The 25,075-nt window shown below is 44.9% G+C and overlaps 1 protein-coding gene across 4 annotated transcripts in view; it reads right to left on the bottom strand.

Moving 5' to 3' along the window:
• B3GLCT (beta 3-glucosyltransferase) overlaps positions 1-25,075 on the bottom strand; it is a 1,060,368-nt gene that overhangs the window by 617,552 nt on the left and 417,741 nt on the right. For all 4 annotated transcript variants that reach the window (XM_078657144.1, XM_078657145.1, XM_078657146.1 and 1 more), the window contains exon 5: positions 10,356-10,432. In XM_078657144.1, the coding sequence (XP_078513270.1) occupies positions 10,356-10,432 (77 nt within the window). The remainder of the gene's footprint in view (positions 1-10,355; positions 10,433-25,075) is intronic.

The following is a 25,075-nucleotide window of genomic DNA, read 5'->3' as shown; positions in this document are numbered from 1 at the left end:
TGAGACTGAGAATGAGATGACATGACTCCCTCTTCATTGTGCATAACACCCTGGGAATGAGAGGAAAGGGAGGAAACGCAAGAGCGAACATTTCTGTCCATTGTATCTGAAGAGCATTCCCTCAAGACCCTCTCTGAGGGAACCTACTTGCAAAAATTCTGCATTTTTTGTTGACTAGAGTCACAAACTGGTCTAAATTTGAGGTAACCCAATTTTCAAAGACCTGAGACAACTGTTACTGACTTTTTTCTCAATCGTGGCATTGACTCGTTGACCTGCTGAGAGAGTTCTCCCATACATTGTCTATGCCTGGGACATGTTCGATTTGTAGTGAGATGCCATGTTTCAGTAACCACTTCTATATTTGCTGGGCTTGAGATTAAAGGTTTTTTGATCCTGCTCCCCTTTGCGTGTTGTAATAAAACACATTGGTGGTATTGCCCATTCTCACCAGATCGAGGAATTTCAAATTCTGGGCAGAAATTATTGGAGTCCTAGGAATATGGCCTTCAGTTCTAGAAGATTGAAGGGCATCCATGCCTCTTGAACAGACCATTTTAGAGGATTTCTCGCTCCTGGAAATGCGCTCCCCAACATTCCAAAGAAGAAACCGTTGTCATGAAGTTTGGTCGTGCTGCCTCGAAAGAGAGACCTGGAGAGATATTGCCCTTCTTTCCCCACTTCGACAAAGTTTGCTTCATCATGGGGGTGACGCCAAAGATATCTTCGAACAAACCGTGAATCTGAATCCAGTGAGCATCCAGCTGCTCCTGTAGTGGCCTCATGTGCAGGCGACGGTTTGGAATTAATGAGATGCACGAAGATAGCATCCCCAGTATTGATTGGAAGATCCTACCTGAAGCTGGCTTTCTTTTTGAAGGGAAATAGCCATTTGTTTTATCCACTGATCCCTTTCTGCGGTGGGGTAAGTCTTTGCGACCGTGGTTTCCAGAATGGCCCCAAGGAACAGCAATGATTGGGTTGGTATGAGTGATGACTTTTCCGTATCCAATTGGAGACCCAGAGCCAACGGACAAGTGAGCAGAAATGACCCAGAATGTATCACTCATTTAAAATACACATCCTCACTATACAGAAAAACTGCTCACTGAATGGAAAACACGTAGTTCATCATAATAAGGCGTGCTTCAGCAGATTTAGAAAGGGGCTGCAGATGGCTTAGAAGGAGGGGAAGAAGTGTAGCAAAAAACATGTTAAAGGACCAGGCGCAAACCATGTATACCAATATCCAGACAATGGGAGAAGTAAATGCTTGATAAAGGGGGAAAAAAATGACGAATTTAGAAGATCGTCTCATGCAAGAGCGAAGTACATGTTTTGGAAAGTAACAGTTGGCAATTGTATTTATTTTTCCCTACACCGTGGTATGAATCACCCTCGATGTAGCACACACAACTAAGTCTAGGACCACTCCGCAGGGAACAGCCCAATCGCATTAGATTCAGAAAAAACTCAAAATACAAACTGGGGCGAAGGCAACATAGATGTGATGTTTAAGGGAAGATGTACATTCTGTGGTGCCAAGAAACCAGAAAGGCCAAGAGGATCCTCAACAAGTTGAGGTAAAAATATGAGAAAATCCATTAGTCGTGGTTATGCCATAATGGACATGAACTATCTAAGAGGCTGTAAGTTCTGCTGACTTCAAGCATGCACTGACATATATAAACGAATACCTGGCATACCTGAAGACCACCCGACAACCTGATGAATTAATCACACCAGACTTTCACTCAAACAATAGACAATGTAGTGCGCGGGAAGATTCTGTGACTTCATCTTCCTGTACACAACAGTAGAACTAAGTGGGGCACTGGCTTAAGACACAAATTTATAGCACGAAATGGATATGATGCTGTGCAGAGACCATCCATGTACCTGTAAATGCAACATGTAAGCTAATTTGCATTTTTATAGAGGATAGACACTACAATGCAGAAACTGCATTACTTCAGCAAGTAAAACACAGGAATGTCCCATGATGTCCGGGAGCAATGAGCCTTTACAAACATGTTATACTATTGCATTTCAGTATCTGAATTTTGTCCGGAAGTGTATAAGGAGCTAGCAGAGTTTACAAACCAAAATGTATAATGAGCATTTATTAAATGTATTACATGCATAGTGTTATTCGGAACTAGACATAATCAGATCAGTTTTTACCCAGCATGCACTGATGCTAGCCAACATATCAGCCAAGACATGTTAAATAGTGACCACAAACAGACAAACTATGACTTAGGAGCGTTTTAGGATTTGATGGTGTGTGTGTGTGTGAGCCCCTGAAAACCGTCTCTTGTCATACCTAACCTGTCGTTCCCATACCTCACTTTGAGGCGAAGGATCCGCCAAGTTTCCAATTATATAACTAGGTTTCTGTCATCGTAACCCTATAGTCCAGAGACCCACCCGCACCCCTCCTGGATTGCTAGGTCAGTAATTTGTTCATGTCCAGGAACGACACTGGATGTCTGGCGGACCCAGGCAGGGAACATACTCAATGTCCCCACACACCGGGAGGAAATTGCCTGCATGTCAGGGCCATTGATTTTTTCTGTTTAAGAAGCGAACCCTTGCTTTTGAGATTGTTCCAGAAAATAAATGCCAACCAGCCGCCATTACCTGTCGGAGCACTGGCAGCGTTCTAAACTACCTCAGTGATTTAATACCACAAGTCATTTTGGAAAAAATGTCCAGTGCGCACAAGGTGTAAAATCTATGTGCGAACTGTCTAGAATACAAATAATCGAGCAGTGTTGCTGAAATAGGTGATGCATCAGGACAGGAAACGGAATAAAACATACAGGTTTAAAAACATCAGATAAATCACGTCAACGGATCGGATTGATGAGAGATGGACAGGACTTTGAGTTAGAAATTGTTTGCGTATTGAATGCTCATGGCAACATTAAAAATATATTTAAAACAAAATAACTGAATGCCAAATTTGGTGATTTGAATTATGTTTCACTGCCTTTCAGTTAGTTGCAGGGCCAGCTTTAGTGGTGATGGCTTCAGGTGTGACAATCTTTGTCACAGGCTCAATAGCCCCCTTCACATTTATTGTATTTCTTTTAGTCAAAATGTTATTGTTTCAGCTTATGGAATCTAGAAAACGAACACCGTATAAAAATAGCACATATGGGTATCTTATACACACAACATATGCAACAGATCTCATTATTGTTTTTATAAAGTACAAATAAACTAATAAAAACAATTTTTGGACAATACAAGACCGTTTTATTTACAGACAGGCCTTTCTTCCACTGTTTGAAAGTGTAATCATCTGGTGTCAAACTTCAACCTTCTCCCCAACACAGATCCCCTAATGCTCTTGCTGGGTAGGAACCTTTTAACACACGCCCAGGCGTAACCATGTGCCTCCCACAAGAGGACTGCAGAACAGCCTCTGGAACTGACAATTCGGGAATTATGTATCGTACGCCATAAATGTTGCTTACATGAAACCCTTCCACATCAGAGTATGCTAACCTTAAAGACCTTGGCATATAGGTGACAAATTAGACACAATAAATCGTATTTCCCCTTACGTGTAGTTCTCTAAAGTTCCTGCAGTCACAATTTCCCCTACAAATGAGTCTTTGATGCACATTGACGGATAGATCGGAGCAATTCTCCTCTTGGGTGGTACTTTCATTTCTTTTATAGAGCTACTCATCCCAAGGTAGGGTGTGAGAGCATTTTATATCACACACACACATAATATATAGAGACAATGATTTATAACAGTGTCGGATGGGCTCCGAAAATAGGTCTGGACTCCAAAATAAAAGTGGCCACCGTTAGGGAATTAGATAGTAAAAAAGTGTCCCATGTTTACAAATTGGGGCAGTTATGACCTTGTAGAGACATGCTGTACAAGTGTTTTGAAAGCTAAAGAGGACTACATGGGTGTGAGCTTGCTGCAGTCAATGCTTGATTTAATATTAGGGAAATCAACTGTAAAAACATATGCAGCATACCATAAAACAGGCCCACTGTTAGACCTGGCATCTTTGATGTGGTTTCTCCTGTCTTTATACTTCTACCTCCTGTATCTTTGACTGTACGCTGGACTTCATTTTTGCTATTTTCGTTTACTCTGGGCACTTTACCACTGCTGATCAGTGCTAAAAAGCAAGTGCTCCCTGTGTAAATTTAATTATAACTTGTTATCCATGATTGGCATATTTGATTTACTGGTAAATCCCTAGTAAAGTGAACTGTGGGTGCCCAGGGCCCGTAAATCAAATGCTACTAGTGGGCCTGCAAAACTGATTGTGCCACCCACATAAGTAGCCCTGCAGACATATCTCAACACAGGGGTAGGGGGCTTACTCTATCCTTTTCTGATCCGAAAGCCGGTAAACAAGCTTTACAACGCAACTTTTACCACGCAGTGCCTTTACAACACAACTTTTACAACGCAAACCATTACAACGCATTGCGCTGGGGAGCGCTCTAGGATAGGGAATAGGTTTAATGTACTATCCAACACCTTCCCTACTATCCACGGGGACTGGAGTTGGAATAGTAAATTAAACAATTCACTATCCAGCGCCTAAAAGCACTATGTGTTGTAATGCTATGCGTTGTAAAAACCGCGTTGTAAAAGCATGCGATGTAAAAGCATGCGTTGTAATGTCATACATCCCCGAAAGCCAAATGGCGATTACAGATCAGTGTTGGATTTGAAAGCTGTAAATTTGTGCATTCCTCACTGGTTCTTCAAGATGGTGATGTTATGTTATGTTACCACAACTTGTATAGCGCAACAGCTGCCCCAGCAAAAGGGCGTCCCGGCACTGACAGCAGAGCAACTGACAGATGCGGGGTAATGCTACAGTTGAATCTTCCCTTCCTGCTGAAGGGGGACTTTCTAACCTCTCTGGATATGAGGGATGCTTATTATCATGTGCCAGTGCACAGGGACTCGCAGACGTTTCTGAGGTTCTGTGTGGGAGGCGAACATTTGCAGTTACAGTTATTGCCCTTTGGTCTCTCTGCTTCATCTAGGGTGTTTACCAGGGTGTTTGCTCCTTTTGTGAGGTTGTTGCATGCACAGGGGATCCAGGTGTTTCCGTACTTTGATGACTGGTTGATTACTTCCTCTTATTTTTCTAAGGCTCAATCTCAGACTCAGGATGTTTGAAGTTTTCTACAGCGGTTCAGGGGGTTGCTGAACCTGGAGAAGTCCCATTTGATTCACACTCAAGAACTGTTGTTCATTGGAGGGCTCTTCAATACGAGGATGGGGAAGGCGATCCTTTCCGAGCCACGCAGGATGACTCTTTTGAAAGAACTGACAGCGATTTTGGCCTTTCCCGCTTCCATAACATGGCAGTGGTTGAGGGTGCAGGAGTTGATGACCGCTACTGACATGATTGTTCCTTGGGCCAGGTTGTACTTGTACCCCGTGGTGAATCACATCCTTCGCCTCCGGTGTCAGGATTACAACCAGTTGATTCCGAGGGGCCGGGTATCTTCCAGCAGTTGGCTGGTGGTTGGATGTGGGGAATCTCATGAAAGGTTCTCCGTTTGTGCTCCTGGACAGGTTGGTGTTGACAACGGATGACAGAAAACTGAGTTGGGGGCTATGCTGGCTCAGGATTCAGTTCAGGGGGTCTGGTCAGTCCAGGATGCTCGAATGTCTTCCAACTGGACGGAGTTAAAGGCTGTCCAGCTGGCCCTGGTTCACTTTCTCCCTTTGATCAGGCATCGGGATGTTCTGTTGAGGACAGACAATACTGTGGTGGTGTGCTATGAGAACCATCTGGGGAGTGCAAAAGTGGCTTCCCTGAATTTGTTAGCTCAGCAGATTTGCCAGTGGGCAGAGATTAATTTTTTGTCACTGAGGGTGTTCCATTTTCCTGGGGTGTTGAACTTGGATGCCGATCAGTTGAGCAGGTTGTTTCACTCCTTGTCCGAAATGTGTTTGGAGTCCTCATGTAGAAGTTTGGGGTGTCGCAGGTGAACCAGTTTGCGACCCCGAAGAACATATTGAGGGACAGGTTTTGCTCTCTGAGCCCATCAGACACTGTTTGAAGGGTTAATGCGCTGTCATTTCCATGGGGGACCGAGTTGATGTATGCATTTTTCTCTGATTGCATTGATTCAGAGGGTTCTACTGAAAATCAAGCTGGACAAAGCCTCTGTGATCCTGGTTGTGCTGCTCTGGAACAGGCGGCCTTCGTTCCCTCTGTTGTTACAGTTGATTGTGTTGCCATGCTGGAGGCTTACCCTGGACTGGGTTGTTCTCCTGAGATGGCTCTCTTTATTCAGCAGTCTCTAAAACCTTCTACCCTGAATTTTTATGCCAGGCATTGAGTTTCGTTTCAGGCCTGGTGTTCTGGAAAGGGCTGGTCTGCCTTGGCAGTGGATCCTGTGAAGCTTTTGGACTTTCTTAAGGATGGTTTTGATTTGGGTTTGGTTGTTTCCTCTTTGAGGGCTCAGTGGGCAGCTGTGCAAGCTTTTCGGGGTCATGACTGTGATGTGGTGGTGCCTTTTGTGGCCAGGCTCTTGAGGAGTTGTTTTCTCAAGGAGACTGTGGTTCAGACCTTGGCTCCTGGTTGGGATCTGCCGTTGGTCTGGCTGGCATTGCAGTGTGCCCCGTTTGAGCTGCTGGAGGTGGTTTCCCTGAGGTTTCTGACTATCAAGGTGGTTTTCCTTGTGGCTATTACCTCAGCCAGACGTGTGGGGGAGTTGGGCTTGTTGCTGTGTTCTGAGCCATTTTGAGGTGCTATCCGGATCGGGTGGTTCTCAGGCCTGATCCTGCGTTTGTTCCTAAGATTCCCTCCTCTTTCCATTGTTTGGAGAAGTTGGTTTTGCCTGTGTTGTGTGCTGATCCTCAGTCGTAGGAGGAGGTTCTGCTACACCGTTTGGATGTCAAACCGGCCCTTGGAGTGTATCTGGATCATACCCACCTGTTTCATAGAGTGGATTACCTTTTTGTTACTTTTGGTTTGGCAGGTCAGGGTCTGACGCCTTCTGTTGCTACTCTCAATAGGAGGTTGAAATGGGCCATTTTGGCGGCTTATGAGTCCCTGGGGGGGTGACAGTGCCTGGGACTGTGCATGGCTGCTTCCTGGGCTTGTTTGCAAGGGTCTTCCATGGCTTAGATTTGCAGGGCCAAAACAAAGTTCTCTTCACACATTTAGGTCACATTACCGCTTGGTGGTGGGTGCTGATGTGAATGCCAGTTTTGGGGATGCAGTGGTGTGTTCTGTGCAGAGGGTGTAACTTTGCTGCTTGTTGATTTTAATAAAGTCTGTTCTGCAGCTCTGATGTTGAAGCCGAATTGTTGCTTGAGTATCTGCTCACATACGTAAGGACTGTAACGGGAAGGTCTGACTAGGAGGTAATGGCCGGTTACCTAATGGTAATATTCTTTACTCCACGTCTTAGACCTCCCCGTCACAGTCCTGGTTCCCATCCCTCCCTATATGTTTTCTTCTTGTGCTTTGATTTACAGAATTTCCGGGGGTAAGGTCAATGGATTATGTTCCACAGGATACGGGCGTGGCCTGAAGGGTAGGGATGGGAGCAGGGGGAGTTTTCAGCATGAGAATGTCTGCTTGGAGGAGCTGTCGCTCACATACGTAAGGACTGTGACGGGGAGGTCTAAGACTCAGTGTAATGAATATTACCAGTAAGTAAGAGGCCATTAACCCCTTCGACGCTCATGACGAGCTCAGCTCGTCATGAGGTACACCTCTCGTACACTCATGACGAGCTGAGCTCTTCATGAACCGCAGGTTTTTGCGAACTGCAGCGCAGCGCGGAAATCTGCACCGAACGCATGCGGTTAACAGACTAAACCTGTATGTACATTTGCTGCTGGACTACAAATGATCCTCATGATGTAACAGTAAAACAAAAACATCATGGCTTGCAGAGGGAGGTGGGGCTAAGGAAACTGCTTTGTATATTATTTGATGGCTAATAACCACAGAGATTTAGCTTTTTGTGTGCTTGTATTCAACCAGGCCAAACAAGCTAGAAATATGCAGGAATGATCTTGCTTTTAACTAAAAATATAACCCGAATAGGAATTGATTTGGACTCGTTGATTAAAAAAAAAGAATAATCAGAACAAAGTGATTACGCACCCACATACTTAACTTGAGGTTCGGTAATGCCAGTATTTCTGGTTTGTAGTCAGCGGCGAGACTAGGCCTCTTACATAGGAATCACTAATAAACGGTTAGGGTCCTATTTATTTATTCGTGTTTACACTGTTGAGGTGCCAGAGCACTTTACGTAGAAACACGGAAACAAAGTCCACTCATTATGAGGAAAGCAGATAATGAATATATGAAGATCAGGAGGTATAAACAGTTTCAGATAATACAAGTCAATTATATCAACATAATAAGGACAGTCACGTCGTATACCGACTTCTGAATTCTGGACTGGTAGGTGACAAGTTTATGGCACTTTAGGCTTGACCAGAGCTCTGAGTGGAATAAACGTGGAGGATTTCAAGAAGGAGAATGGCCAAAGAAACACGATTTTACACGCGGCCTGGCCTATGAGGCTGCAGCCGAAAACATGTGGACTAGAATACTGTGCGTGATACAGAGTTCCACTGCCACCTGAGCAGTATGTAGGTGCATCTATGTGTTGTTTTCTGCTAATGTATCCAAACATAGCCCATACAATAAAACGTTCTCCCAAAAAGAAGCCAGACATTCGTCGAATTTGTGTTCAATAGCATATAAATGAGCAACAACGAGACTGTTGAGAAGAATTTGGATTGAAAATGTTTATATTCTGAAAAGAATCCCTTGAGAAATAAGAGTTACAAAGGTCTGTGGAAGGGGAAGGGGACTTGCTCATGGCTGGATATCTATCTGTTTTGTATCTCAGATGTCTGCTCATTCATCATTTCCTTTCTACCTATTCTTGTGTTTGTCCCACACACAAGCATTTCGGTATAAGTATGTTCTGACTGGATGACATGCACCCCTTCCACTGCTAACTTCAGGGAACTCTTTCCTTTTTCATTACCGTCTAGCACTCCAAGGGAGATCATGTGTTTCCTTTCTCTCTTACCAGCACGCTGTCTTTTTGCTCGACTTCCACAACACCTACCTCTGTTTTAAATACTATTTTTGCAATTATATTTAAGGGGTCAGGTAGCTGCTTCAGTGCTAAATGATATCTGGCCTCTCGCTTCCATTTTTTTTCTTCTGGCGTACACATTTTTTGTTTTGATTGACTGTTTGTCATGTTAGAATAATACATAAAAAAAAAATGTATGTAATGCATCATGAAGCACATGTGCGCATGCGTCACGACACAAGCACACGTGTGTGGTCGTTTATTCATGCCTCGGCAGCCATCCTAAAAGATGGTTTCTGTAATAGATCACCATTGCCCTTGGTCTTCTGCTTTTTGGCCCTCTATTCTTGGTCCCCCTCCCACACCCGTTCCTTCTGTTAAAACGTTGGGCATTAAGGTCAGCCAGGACCTGTCTATGCACGGCCAGGTCAGTGCTGTAGTGTCCTCTTGTTTTCTTTCCCTTCGGCTGATCCAAAAAATTTCCCGCTTCTTTTCTCTTGACTCTCTTAAAATTATCATTTCTGCTCTCATCACTTCCCGCCTTGATTACGGAAACAGCTTGTTCGTAGGCATTCCTGCCTACGAAACTCGCCGTCTTCAAGCAATCCAAAATCAGGCTGCCCGCCTCATCTTTCACCTCCCCAAAACTCACCATATCACTCCTGTCCTCAAATCTCTCCACTGGTTACCTATCTTGCAGAGATCCTTGTTCAAGCTAGGGTGCCTTGTCTTTCGGGCTGTTGACCGCTCTGCCCCGGCGTTTATCAACTCTCTGATCTCTACTCACGCCCCTGTTCGTACCCTCCGATCATCCTCCTCTGCCCTCCTCACTGTTCCACGTTTCCGTAAAACTCGCACTGGTGGAACTAGATTCTCTGTCCTTGCGCCCCGGTTCTGGAACTCCCTCCCTCTTTCTATGCGTTCTATACCCATCTTCTCGCACTTCCGTAAAGCGCTAAAAACATTCCTGTTTGCCCAGGCCTACCCCTGCTAACTCCTCGTCCCTGTCTGTTCTGTTCATTAGAGCTCTCAGCGCCAGGAAGCCGTTTGGCCACCGTGCGCTTTATAAATACTTTCATTCATTCATTCATAGTAAGCCATGCGTTATGACATATGCATTCTCAACTTAAAGGGCAATGGAAAAAAAACATTGGCAAAACTTTTTAATTATGCAAGCTGTGTGTAGATAATGCTTTTATTTATGTTGACAGGGAAATGATATCCCTAGTAAAGCCCAATCAGTATATTATAGTAAGCTTCATACTTACTCTGGAATGACTGGAAGTACAGTCCACGCCCCTTTATGTCCATCCAGCTGATGCAGGAGCAGCACTGGAGGCAGTGTCTTCAAAAGGAAAAGGCATAAATAAATGTTGCTTGTTTCTTTAATTACATTTATTTTTCTAATATTGTATAAGTAACAAAAGGACCATACATAGATGCTCAAGGTGCTCAGCTTAAAACAGTTCAATTTTGCATATAGTACTGCTGTAGAACTATGAGTTATCAACAAACCCCTGCAATAGTGTAAATCATCACCCTACAGCACCAGCTAAAAATTAGCATCATTCAATAGGCACTGATAAGTGCTAACAGGTATTGGGGCCTACAATACATGGGCAGCAAATTAGTACATTATATTATACCAGCAGAACTACTTACCAATTATCTTAAACACGTCAGGCCCAAGTTATTCATGGTCTAATTCTGGATAAAGGACTATCTACCTTATCCTAATAGAATAAGTTCTATTGAGAAATATAATATACATTTATATTCCCCAAAAGCCTCCCATTGTATGGGGAAAGAGGTCTGTACCCAACCTTTGTAGTATAAAAAAGTATTTTATTCTTCAATTTGAAAAAAGTACTGTCATCACTCACGCATTTCACCCCGGCATGTGACGTTCTCATTGTAGAAAGTTATAATGGACTATCAGAACTAACAAGGGGGAGTACAATTTATGCAATGTCATCATCAATAGCTGCAAAAGGCTTAGTTTCACTTTAATAAATGCACAAAAGGTATAATAAACTCCACCCCACCTCAAGAATGAAAAATACATAACCAAATATCATCATGATAGCAGAAAAAAACCCTTATTGATTGTCTTTTTGTGTACAAAATGTGCAATGTTAGCATGATGAGTCTGGCTGGAATTAAAATTCTTTATTTTTAATCTTTAATAAATCACAGAATGTTTATCGTATCTCAGCACAAGTCAAAAACCGTCCAAAAAAATATAGCACAGCATTTATGCAGTCTTAAAATTTACATTAGCTTTGTAACTACACATTCGCCAATTTATTTGAATCAGAGACGATTTATTTCAAATTAGTGTCCATACAGTATGCCACATTGTATCATTGCTCAAAAGAGCACATTACTTCGCAATATAAAGCAAGAAACCTTTGTAGACTTCTATAGTTTATATTTGTTATTTTGTAAAACATATTTTATTGAGTTATCAAACAGAAGTAAGACATGTAGCGAATTGCCGTACAATTTTAAGCAATATAGCAAATATATTAGCCACATCAGAGGTACAGTTAACATATATGTGGAGTATCTGCTACACAACCAGGCGTGTATCTAGTATTGTCAGATGCACAATATGACAATGTAGGTGACAGTGCAAAAAAGGGAAGAACATGTCCATATAACAAACCCTCCTACCCCGCCTCCCCAAACAAATCTGCCATATCACAATTCTGCAATTATCGATAATAAAGAATAGAGAAGCTCCCCTCTTTGAACTATCGGAGAAGAGCATACTGCTTGCCGGCATTGTCTGGACCATGAAGGAACGGGGAGGGGGAACACCAGGAGTAGAAGACCCGACCCAATCAGCCACCAACCCACAGCACATGATCAGTCAACGCCGTCTACCTGTGTTTTAAAGTGTTCCAGCATGGCATCCCACTCCATAACTATGGGCCATTTACGTGGCCCACGGTATTCCTCTCTACGTAGAGATGCCGACCCCCCCCCGCCCCCATCTCCAGACCTCCTCGCGTCAACTAGTCACCAGAGGCGCGGTGGAAGACTTCCTGTGGCTTGTTATCTGCCACTTGGCCAGCAGAAGCGCTAGGTCCACAAAACGTGTTTCAGTTTTTAATCATTTGGGTACAGGGTAGTGTCCCAATATACAGTGTTCCAATGTGTCTCAACGTGGTCGCCCTGTAAGGAACACAAGGGATTCCCTAATTCCTCACAATAAGGGAGCAGCACGGGACAGAACCACATTATGTGCAGTAGATCTGCACCAGCGTTATGACAGCCTGGGCATGAGGAAGGAAGCACAGGGAATATCCTGTGCAATTTTGAAGGCATTAGGAATGCCCTATATAGCAGTGAGAACTAAATTTACTTGAACCTCGTGTTTCAGGGTATTAAGCTTGGAAATTCCAGCAAAAATCTCCATTCCTTGCCATGGAGTGCGACCCTTGACCCTTCTAGGCAGGTCGCTCCCCACACCGCACAGCACCACCTATGTGCGTGCCACAGCCCAGCTGCCGCTGCTGCTAAGTTCCAGGTCCTCCTCCACCCGCAGGCTGCCATCTGCGCCTCATCCCTGGTGGCCAGTGGTAGGCCAAAGGCTTGCTCTTGCTCCCTGTATCTTGCTTATTTGTTTGTCTTTTTTCATTCCTCCTCCCTCTCGTGCCGTTGCTGTGCCCTCTTGCCTTTTGTGCCCTTGCCTCGTGTCCCCCGTAAATTGCTGATCTGTGCATTGTTTTATATTTTGCTGATCTGTGCATTGTTTTATTTTTTCATTCCTCCTCCCTCTCGTGCCATCGCTGTGCCCTCTTGCCTTTTGTGCCCTATTGCCTCGTTTCCCCGTAATTTGCTGATCTGTGCAATGTCTTAAATGTGTTACTCCTCCTCCCTCTCGTGCCATTACTATGCCTCTGCCTGTTTTTCTTTCCCCTTTTTGCCTTCTATACCCCTCGCCGTTCCTCACTCCCACTTCCTGCCGTCCCGTTCTCCCGCCGCTGTGCCCCCTGAGGCCCCGCCTCTCTGCTCTCCCATTCGCCCGCTCCCACCTCTCAGCTGCCTCCTCCCTCCCACCTCCCCTTCTTATGGCGGCCACGCCGCTGGCGCGCCTAAGGCAAGCCCGACTGCGCCCGTCCTTGCCTGGACCACGCCCAGCACCAGAACACCTGGCCCCCGCGAACGCCACGACGCCTGTCTCCACTACGATGCCAGCACCCTCCACGCACTCAACGACAGACGATTTCGTGCCTGCTGCCTGGCCGCCCCGAAGTGCACCGAAGGACCCTTCTCCTGCCAGAACTGCAGCTTCACTAGCATCCGACCCGCCAACCCACTGACCAGGATAGAACCCAACTACCTCAGATGCATCCTTCCCAACACCCGCTCCGCCCTCAAACACGCCGTGGAACTCTGGGACCTTCTTGACTCAACCTCCCCTGACGTCGCCTTCCTGACAGAGACCTGGCAGAACTCCTCCTCGGCACCCGACATCGCAATAGCCATCCGGTACGGCTACAAGATCACCCGCAGGAACCGGACCAATGGAATAGGAGGAGGAATTGCCATCATACATGGGAGCACCCTCAGAGTCTCAACCAACACCTCCGACACCCTCAGCACCACCGAACACCTGAACTTCCAGATCCACACCGATCCCAAAACCACCCTCAGAGGAACCCTCCTCTACAGACCCCCGGACCCTGACCATAGTTCAGCGACTCCATCGCCGACTTCATCAGCACACACGCTCTCGCCTCCACAGACTACATCCTTCTCGGGGACCTGAACTTTCACCTCGAGAACAACAACGACCGCAACTCCACCACCCTGATCGACAACCTCACCAACCTCGGACTCAGACAACTCATCACAATTCCCACCCACTCTGCCGGCAACACGCTTCACTCCATCTTCTCCACAAGCTCCAACGTCTCCTTCAACTACACCACCAAACTCCACTGGACCGACCATCGCTGCACCCACTTCACCTTCCGGAAACCCACCATGCACCACTGCACCCAAAAGATCCCCCGCCGCTGCTGGAGCAAAGTCACCGAAGACCAGCTAACCACCACCCTCGCCCGGAGCCCACCCGCCGACCCCACCGGCCCTGACTCCGACGCCCGCAACCTCAGACAATGGATAGACGACTAGGCCAACACCCTCGCCCCGATCAAGAAACCCTCCAAAAGACACACCAGCAAGAAAGCCAGCTGGTTCACTGAAGACCTCCAGGCCTCCAAGCAAACCTGCCGAAAGCTAAAGAACAAATGGCACCATGAACAGACACTGGACGGCTACGCAGCCCACAAGAACGCCTCCCGCAGACACCATCATCTCATGAGCTCGCCAAAAAAGGGCCTCCTTCAAAGACCGCCTAGACAACAATGCACACAACAGCAAAGAGCTCTTCACCATCATGAAGGAACTCTCCAAACCCAGCTCCAACATCAATGACATCCCACCTTCCCAAGACCTGTGCGACTCCCTTGCCACCTTCTTCCATCGCAAGATCGCAGACATCCACGACAGCTTCAATGCCACGACCATCCCGACAACCACTGAGACCTCCGTCCCCACGGCCACAAGCCGTATTGATGTCCACTTGAGTGGTGCAGGGTGTCCCCGAAGGTGATGTGATTTTCAGGATTGGGGTGAGAGACATTAGTGGAATTATCATGAGAGCCAATAGTGTTCCTGCTCTATCACCTTCAGAGTATCTTCTGTATATGTGATTTATGACCAATGAGTCTCAAACGCTACAGAAGTTGCGCGTGTGTTATTCCAGTGTCCTAGAGGATGCCTAACTGTGAGGGGTCGCGTTCGGCCTCATGTTCTAGGTGCCCTAAATGTGTTTCTGTGTTGCAATGCCTGGAGAGCGCCTGCTGTAGTAGTTATGGACCCCCAGTATCACTACCTTGAAGGCTTCACACTTGACAAGCAGTGTGGAGGCAGTTCCTTCATTATCTGCAAAATTAGAGTCTATAGCAGTACCAAGGGTATCACGAAAGACTGTGTCCTCAAGCAGTGTGGGTTGCATGTGCCATGTCAAAACAGGCATTGGAACCCTACCCCAGGGCAGGACAATCTCAAGTGGATTATGGTCTGAGAAGGTCTTCCCCAGATGGGTTGCCCCTGTAAATTTCCCAACCATGTGAGATGTACACAAGATAAGGTCCAACTGAGTATGCAGGCTATGTAGGGGGGGGAGAAGGAGTACTCATTCATGCCTCTGTTATGTTCCCTCCAAATATTCAACTCCCTAGCTTGTTTGGTGGCTCCTGAGTGTGGCAGTGGGGGGTGAGAGTGGTCAAGCTCGACATCTAATACGGCATAAAAGTCTTCTCCTACCAGCCAGTCAAGTATACGCTGCCTAGAACCAACAATTCCTCATCCACTACCCCACAGATAAATACATAGGACCCATTCACGTCAGTTTTAACGTCCTGTGCCTCAAAGGGGACCCCTGCCCTCAAACAGACGGCCACCCCACGGGGGAACATTGAATATGTGGTGATGAATAATTGGCCCCCTCCATTTGTTGCGCAATTCCGTGGCCTCTGGAACAGAGAGATGAGTCTACTGTAAGTAAACTATATTCCCATTACGATTATGGAGTTGCACCAGGACTCTATGTAGTTTGTGAACTTATAGTGTGGTGATGCAGTTGACTTGAGAGTGTAGTAATGTCAATCACTGTGGCAGGGACCCTCTGATCATATTGATATGCACGGTAGGCAGAAAAACAAATACAACTACAAAAATGACATGTTGCAAATACTAGGTCCACTGGAACCTCACTTTCAACCAAAAAACAAACAAATAAATATTCATTAATACTCAAATAGAGTATTAGGCAATTGCTTGTAGAATGGGAGCCAACACCCTTGAGAAGGAAAAGGATAACCCCTGGGGCGGGAACCACGAGAACTGCAGTACTATATAGACATCATAACCCAACAATGAAATTATCACAGACTGAGATACCCTAACCCCAACCACTTGGATGTGATAAATACAGGTATTCCTGTAAGGGCATGGCCGAAGTACAACCCGCAATGTATACCTGTTGTAAGTCACAAACAAGAAGTAGAGGCCAAAAAATATGAACCCATTATACCCTCGAAGTGCCCCCTCTCGCGTTGTCCCATATGTGAAGAATGAGAGCAATGAGGGTTGAGTGAAGATGGGAGAGATATAGACAAAGAATGGGGGGAGCGAAAAAAAGGAGGGGGAGAAAAGAGGGAGATCACAGTAGCAAAACACGTATCTGAACTATCCGCCAGATATGGCGTTGGAAACAACAAGGCAGGCTCAATCTGCGACAAAATTCAGTTTAATAAATCAGCAGTCTGTGGCGTTACTATGGGGAAGAGCGCCATGCTTAAATTTGAGTCTGAGTTGGCACTGTCTGAGGCGCTGGAAGATGGTCATCGACACTGCGAACCCAGCGAGGACATGGTTGCCAGGACAGCCCTCCTGCCCTCAAGGGCCTTCTGTGGAAATGGTGCAGCTGCAGAAGCTGTCCTACTAGGCGATCCATGTCTAACAAAGCAAGAAAGCACATGTTCTTTCCTTGAAGGGTGCTCCATGGGAGGAGGCAGTTTCATGTTGGGCTAATTTTACTCCAGACAGTCCCATGCAGCATTTGGGGAGTCAAAGAATAATGACTTTGGGTCATGTAGAACTTTCAAACGTGCTGGATACATCAGGGCGTAGAACAGGCCATCAGTGCCCAACTGTCTTTTGACTGCCATGAAGGAACCATGTTTCCTCTGTACTTCCAAGGTATAATGGGGTAATAAAGACACTGTGGCACAGTCCATTGCTGTGGGAGCTCTCTCCCTTGCCTTCTGAAGGAGAGTATCACAGTTTCTGAAATTGAGAATTCGTGAAATCATGGGGCACAGCGGTCTTCTAGGGGGAGGGCATCTGGTTGGCACCTGATGTGCATGTTCCACAGTAAACAGGGTGGAAAGTCCCCAGGGGGCCAGCAATGTCTAGAGCCAGTGTTCAATGAATTGCATTGGGTTATAGCCCTCCACTCTCTCCGGCATCCCAATCATGTACACATTATTGCTATGTGCACGGCCTTCCACATCCTCAGCCCTATAATGGAGGACGGTGAGCTGTTTTGCAGTTTACAGATTGCTGTGAAGTGTGAAGCCTGCACACAGGCCACCAAGGGGGTAGTCGCGGCCCCCGGGGGGGATCTTCACCGCCACAATTGCCCTGGGAGCAGGCAGTCACTCCTGGGTGGGTGCATGAGAACACGAGCCAGTCACATCAATTGCAATGTGTAGGCCGCAGCCCACCTGGTCAGTAGGCCGAGGCCATTTAAGCGGCATCCTCTTTGGTGAGGCTCCTAACGGTCCAGCAATGTGTGTTTTCAGAGGTGCCCGGTCATTGTGGTGATGATTCTCTGGCACCTGGCTAAAGCCTTAATAAAAGATGTCCACCATCTTCGGCAGTTGGCCACGCTCCCCCTCCTATAATTTATTTGAGCCTGATGTCGTCACCTCTGTTAATTTTATTTGACAAAATGATATTTCTATGACCCAATGACCTAAAACCACTTCCTAGACCAGCAGGCCTACTGACTGCCAAATGTAAAAAAAAAACCTGGAAACTCGGTGAGTAGGAAAGCATTTAATTTCACAAGTTTCCTAGCATATCAAGATACACTCAAGACAATCTTGGATAATTTAATAAATCCCCAATTAATATATTCTATAACATATTACCATTTCGCCTTACCAGGAGTTTGACATACTGGGGAGCAGCCTAATAAATGTATAAACAAAACTGAAAGTCTTATAATATCATGTAATAACAAGATTTCAAAATAAAGAGATAGATTTGGTATTCCGAACTTAAGGCTCTAATTGATAGGGTCTAAGTGTTAAGAAAGATTTTCCATAACAAACAAGAAATCATCAATCAGTGGACATTTTTCAACAAATTCCTAAAATGTAATCACTAATCATTTGTCCAGGATTTCATCAAAAGAATGTCAGCAAAACATAAATAAATCACCAATTTTCTTTTTACCATACTCATTTTGTCCAAGATCTTCTCAAAGTACACTCTCCACTTAGAATGAGTCAGCAAACATATTTTTTTCAACAATAGACTAAGTCTATTGGTAATGTCATTATAACAGTATGCTGATTTTCTCAATATAAATAATATAGGGGATATCCAGACATCTCAATACTTGGGAATTGTGACTCCATTCGATGTTACGCACAAGCCCATCATTGTTATGTTATGTTATGTTAAAACAATTTTTATAGCGCTACTAACACCTGAAGGTTTCTTGGCGCTTGTGCTGGGGAAACAGAAAGAAAGTGGGGGGCAGTGCTAGTTGTAGGCCTCAGTCAACAGAAAAGTTTTAAGAAGGGATCTGAACCTAGAATAGGGGGAGGACAGCCTTAGAGAGAGGGGAAGGGCATTCCAGAAGGAAGGAGCTAAGAAAGAAAACCTAAGTCCGCCATGTTTCTTCTTCTTGAATCTCGGGACTGATAGCAAAGCCAGTTGGGAAGAGCGAAGATTGCGCGGGGGAGCATATGGATGAAGGAGAGAAGAGATGAAAGAGGGGCCACCGCCTGCAAGGGATTTAAAAATTATACAGCCTAATTTGAACTTGCAGCGTGCAGTGAGCGGGAGCCAGTGAAGACTTTTTAAAAGAGGGCGAACATGTTGGTGTCTTGGTTGTCGGTAAATGAGACGCGCGGCCTGATTTTGGATCAGCTGTAGTCTCTTGGCTTGGTAGTCAGGAATGCCTACGTAGAGCGCGTTGGCGTAGTCGAGTCTAGAAATGACTAACGCCAGCAAGGCCAAAGTAAGGGCTTCGGTAGTAAGGAGACAGGAAATTTTTCGGATCTTCCTAAGCTGAAAGTGACTAGATGACACTACAGCGCTGACTTGGGGTTTCATAGAGAGATCACTGCTTATGATAACCCCCAGACTTTTGGCTGAGTTCACTGGGCAGGGGGGGTTACCTAAACTGGTCGGCCAAAAAGAAGGTTGCCAGGGGTTGGAAGGCCCCCCGACAAGAACCAGCTCGGTCTTGTCGGGGTTGAGCTTAAGATGGTTTGAGCTCATCCAATTACTGATAAAACAAAGGGTGGTTTGGAAGGTAGAGATTGACTCATCCGAGGGGTCGATGGTAAAGACCAGTTGAATGTCATCCGCGTAATTAAACGCGGTGACATTCAACCTGCGGAGAGAGCGGATCAAGGGAGCCAAATACAAATTAAAGAGGAGTGGGGACAGGGAGGAACCCTGCGGGACTCCGCAGGTCAGCCCGACCTGGCAAGCTGAAAATTGGGACAGTCTGACTGCCTGTTGGCGTCCAGACAGAAAAGAGCGGATCCAGTCAAGGGCGGTGCTCTGGATGCCGGCCTCTCCGACACGGTTGACAAGGATGCCATGGTCGACCGTGTCGAAGGCGGCCGACAGATCCAAGAGCACCAGGGCCTGACAGATGTTAGCGTCGGCCCCTCTGCGCAACTCCTCCATCACAGAGAGAATCACAGCCTCTGTGAAGTGCGCAGGTCTGAATCCAGCTTGTTGGGAGTCCAAAAAGCGGGTTTCCTCAAAAAAAGGAGCTAAGAGTCTGGGTGACTTGTGACTCCAGAGCCTTACTAAGGAAAGGGAGGAGGGATATGGGCCGAAAATTGCTCAAAATAGAAGGATCTGCTGAGGGTTTTTTAAGATAGCCACCACCTCTGCCTGCTTAAAGGAGCAGGGGACCTCACCCATGGCAAGAGAGTTATTCAACAAGGCCAGGGGGGGTTCGGGGCAGGCAGTGAAGGCTTCACGGAGGACAGTGGGAGGGCAGCAGTCACTAGGAGAGCCAGAAGAGACTTTATGTAGGAGGGTAAGAAAGCCTTCCTTCGTAATGGGAGGGATCTGGGTTAAAAGGTTGGAGCCTGATGGGGAACAAAAAGCTACAGACTGAGAAAGAACAGATGGGGATTGAGCGGGGATACTGTTTTTAATCTTGATTATTTTATCAACAAAAAATTGATTAAGCGAGTCGCAAAGTGACTGAGACGGAGAGGGAAAAACTTCAGCAGGATGGCCAAGTGAGTTCAGTGCTAATCCACTCACATTTGTGGTAATCTGAAGGTCATACATTGGTTTCCCTCTACACATCCATGCAACAAGGACAACCCTATCTGCCCACCAGGACTAGGATTACCATATTATGATTAAAAAATTGTCTCTTGGGACTCATTTCACAAGAAAAACTCATACGTGCACCTGAGATAGCCAGTTTACTTGTATATATGAATCTTAATTTCACAATGCAAATACTTAATAATAAGTAGAGGCTAACCCCTGTTTGTTTACAACATTGGTTTATCCAATTAGTTCAAAGCAAGGTAAATATACAGAAAGTGATCATAGTGCAGATGACGCAGTGCTCAAATCGTGAACTTATTTAAAGCACATGTAACACAAGACATTATACAAATCCTAATTGTTGAACAATACCTTTCAAATAGTTTGAGACAGAGAGTCAGTCTGTTCACAATATCCCCTGGTGTTAAGCCTTATACAACTAAAAGGGAGGGGACCCATTCCCCCGGGATGCGCTTTCATGGATGGAGCCTTGGGCCACAACCCAGGCCCGAAGACAAGGAGAGGCCCAACCACACATTGCTGCTCCTATTGCCAGCGGGATCAGGAGACAAGCTGCCCCCACCATGGGAGCAGCTGAATGTGTATCGGCTTCATCGCACATCACTCTAACAATAGGCTTGTTTTATTTGATGTAACCACCCCCTATATTGCGATATTCTATCAGCTATAGATGTGAGTGGGTACTGTATTTTAGGAGTCATTACCCAGGAGAGATCAAATGTGATTTCAGAGTGTCACCAAGGTATTTCTATTTGCCCGATGTATATATTTGTAAGTTCATGTGTAGTATTTAGTAGTGTGTGCGTGATAAATATACTTTTCATTTTCTAAAGAAAAAGCACTGACTAGACAATCATTTGAGTGTCATTATTACGTGCCGGCGAATGGTGATTACTAACCCACAATATCTCCTCCGAGTACGCCTTGGACTGCTTGGTTCCATCAAAGAGTACATTGTGGGCCTATTAGCTGCAGCCCTCACATCCTGCACATCTAATAGCCCAATTTCCTACACACCCTCTTCAGGGATGAAATGTGTCATTGGTGGAACCTGTGGGAGCACCAGTGAGTCATATGGGAGCACTGTTAAAAGCTGCAGATTTATGCCACACATCGAATTCTTGGTTTAGTTCTTCTGGCCAGGTTTGTCTTCAAGATTACAATGCATTTCTCCATGATGAAAAATACATTCCCAAAATGTATGTATGTTGTTCGACAAATAGCACTTTGTGGTTTGAAGCTTTACACTCTACGATAAAGGGTATAGAATCATACCAAAGATGATGAACTAGAAAATGAATAACAATTTGCGGCAACTCTAATTTAACATTTTAGCAGGGCTTCACGGACATTAGTTGCCTTAATGGCCATCCTGACCACATATGCCTTAAGCACTTTTAGTAAGCAAAGCAACAAGTAACTGTAAAATTATATTGAGTTCTCATATCTCAGCTGCAAAAGTATCCAGTCAACTGCTTTTTGCCAAGCCCCTTTCTGGTAAATAGAATGTCAAACCACAACAAATCAAGATGCTTGCAGCTACTTCAGATGTGATAATGAAGGAGATTTAAGGAACTGGAACAAAGATATGCATCTCATGTACGACCATGTGAAAGATGGTCATTGAGGTTAAGTCTCTGAGATCCAATGTGGCAGCTGTTCATCGTTGACAAGACTCTACTGAAAGTCACCTACAGAATGTAGAAAAGCAATTAGATATACAATCTGACTGAGATAAGGAGGTTGTTCAAGGTAACTAACCTTGAACAACTCAAAAAGAGAGACAAGATTCAAATTTACGTTGTATCTGTACCACTTAAAAAGAAAAATACAATATCCTTGCCTCGTGGATCCTTTCATCTCCATATAGCACATTGACTTTACACTCGGAACTCTTAAAATTCAAACTACCTGAGACCAATAACAGCTAGTCTGCTCCACTATCACTGTATTTGAATAATCATCCAAGCAGCGAACGACAAGGACTTGTCTTTCAGCCTTGATGGATTTCCAATCCACATTTTAGCAAACTGAATAGTTCAAGAATACTTGAAAACTCTTACAAGAGGTAAAATGATTTTGCTCCGAGACCTAGACATCTCAAAATCAAATACAGCCTACGAGAATCTGTTTTGATATTATTAACAGTGAATTTAAAAACTTTGAAATTCCACCAGAAGATTTTGTAAATGAACACTCCTAAACACTGGCATGGTGTGATTTCTTACTCTTATATTGTCTACTCCTGGCTAGTTGTCCCAGAGACATTCCACCCTTATGTCACCCTTATGTCATCAAGCTGAAATAACATTGAAGTTGGTGTCCCGGGCCATTTGGTCCCAAAGCTAAGCTTGTGACACAAAGTTAACTGGATCTCAGTGAGCTATAAAGTTAGGCCCCAGTGCAACTTTCACCTCTATATCCATCTATATGCTTTATCGGCTTTTCCGGCAAAGAACCGTCTACTTATACATTAAACACTTGGAAGCATTCTACATATATCATTAAGAAAAAAAGGGACACAAATGCTTAATTCTCTTCAATACTTATAAACATTTCACAAGCCAAGCTATTGGCTGACAATCAATAGATAACATGACTTCTATCTCTAAACACTCTTCGTATAAACCATTGAACATCATGTGATGCTTCCTTCCAAGTAAACATACAAATTGAAAAAGTACTGGATAGTTAGGGTCACTACCAGTAGCAGACAGCAGGTGGAAGATCCTACATAGGATCATCATGCAAACCCATCCAGCAAATGTGATATAAAGATACCACTTTGGAAATCATTACCCCACACCGCCCTACACACTTGGTATGATCTGGAATGAAGAGAGTGGTGAGCAAAAAAAACACACAAAAAACAGCAGCCCTGTCACTTAATCTGGGGTCCATCTGGAGCACTTTGATTTTGCTTTGTTCTCCCTAAGTTGGCAGGGTATGCTCAAACGTGAGTCCCTTGCTTACTTTGCCACTGGATTCAAGCTAGCCTGGCTGATGACAGTTGATTATCCAGAAACCGGTCCTAGGATGCTTGTTTCCGGTCCAGGGAAGACATGGCTTGGCAGTTCGGGCTGGACTGTTCCCATGAGGCACAGGGTCAGACTGATTTGCATATGGCCATGTCTGAACTGGGGTGGCGGAGTGAGCTAAAGAATGATGATGGATTAAACCCAGATCAGTTGACTGGGGGTGAGTGCTTGCATTGTTCAACACACCATCCATCATCCCCTTTGGTTTTGCTTAAAGATAATAAGATCAGGTTTGTAGCAAAATGCTCCAAACTTTTTAAAGAATGTCAAGAAACCAGAGAAATCGTTTAGAGGAGACTGAAATCTGGCCCTTTATCCATTATTGGATCAGACTAGAACTATCACAATGATTGAGACAGAACAATGATGACAGATTTGATGACTGATCACGCTCTACATGATATTTGGCACATTATAAATCCCTCTGGAAAAAACTATGCCGATTGACTTATTGACCACTTTTTACTGCAGAGACCCCTGCTCCAACAGACAGACTTTGCAGATATTTTGACTGATGGGATAACTGATCATTCGTCCATACTGTTAGACCTTTCACTTGACCACGTATTACAGGCAAGACAAAACTGGTGCATGCAAAGGTCAAATTATAAACTATCAGATGACAAACATTCTTTGAACATTGTTGGACTTGGCTCTTTATGCAGGGTATTTGCCCAAACGTTTCGCCTTCACTCCTTTATTTTTGATGAATTCATTTTTATTGGCCCTAGCACACTTTACCACTGATACCCAGTGATACAGTGCTTGTGTTCTCTCCTTAAAACATAGTAGAAGTGGCTTATACACAAGTGGCATACTTAATTTACGTGTAAATCACTAGTAAAGTGGCACAACCTGTGCCCAGTGCATGGGAATTACATGCCACTAGTGGATCAATAGCAATGATTGTGCCACCCACTTAAGTAGCCCTTTAAACAGATCTCAGGCCTGTCATTACAGCCTGTTTGCACAGCTTTAAAACTACAATATGGAACTGGCAAAATAAACGTTTTGCAAGACCCAAACCTTCTATTTTAATACATGTCTCCCCTAGGGTACACCCTGGCAAGCCCAGAGTGCAGGGTGCAATGTATTTAAAACAGGACATGTATGTACTTTTACGTTTTACATGTCCTGGTAGTGAAAAACTCCTAAATTCATTAACTATCTCATAGGATAATATTGGAGATACCTGAATACATTTTATAAGTGCAATTTCCAAACAGGAATAGGTGACCAATTCATGTTTGGTGTTTCTGGAATCACCGTTTAAAATCCTAACTTATGGTAAAGTCAGATTTTAATTTATAATTTTGAAAATAACACATTTAGAAAGTTGCTTTTTCTTACCTTAGCCATTTGGTGCCTGCAGCCGGCCCCTGGGTAACATGACTGGGTGTAGCTGACATAGATGGGTTTGTGTATTCCTCTAGATAGCCACACAATGGGGTGCACAGTTGTGACTGGATGGTCCATCACTGGCAAAATGGGTAGGAGGAGAAAGGTGCCTTATAACTGTGTATAAATAATAAGCTATGAAGAAGTACTGCTGAGCTGCTACAATGACTGCCACTCTGCTGGACTGTTGCTCTGCTGTGCTGACCTGCTGCCCTCTTAGCATAGAAGAAGAACTGGACCTGCACTTCATCTTAAACCCAGCACCTCAGAGTAGCTCCAAGGGCTAGGCTGCTAGCTTCCTGATCTGAGCTTCACAAACATAAAAGGCTCCCCAACCAGCTCCTGTGAATTTCTGACCCCCAAGTGGTGCCCCTCAGATACTGGGCCCTTGGTGTGGCTCAGCA

Source organism: Lissotriton helveticus, chromosome 8 (genome assembly GCF_964261635.1).
Source record: "Lissotriton helveticus chromosome 8, aLisHel1.1, whole genome shotgun sequence".
Taxonomy (NCBI): domain Eukaryota; kingdom Metazoa; phylum Chordata; class Amphibia; order Caudata; family Salamandridae; genus Lissotriton; species Lissotriton helveticus.
This window is presented reverse-complemented; position numbering and strand designations above follow the sequence as displayed.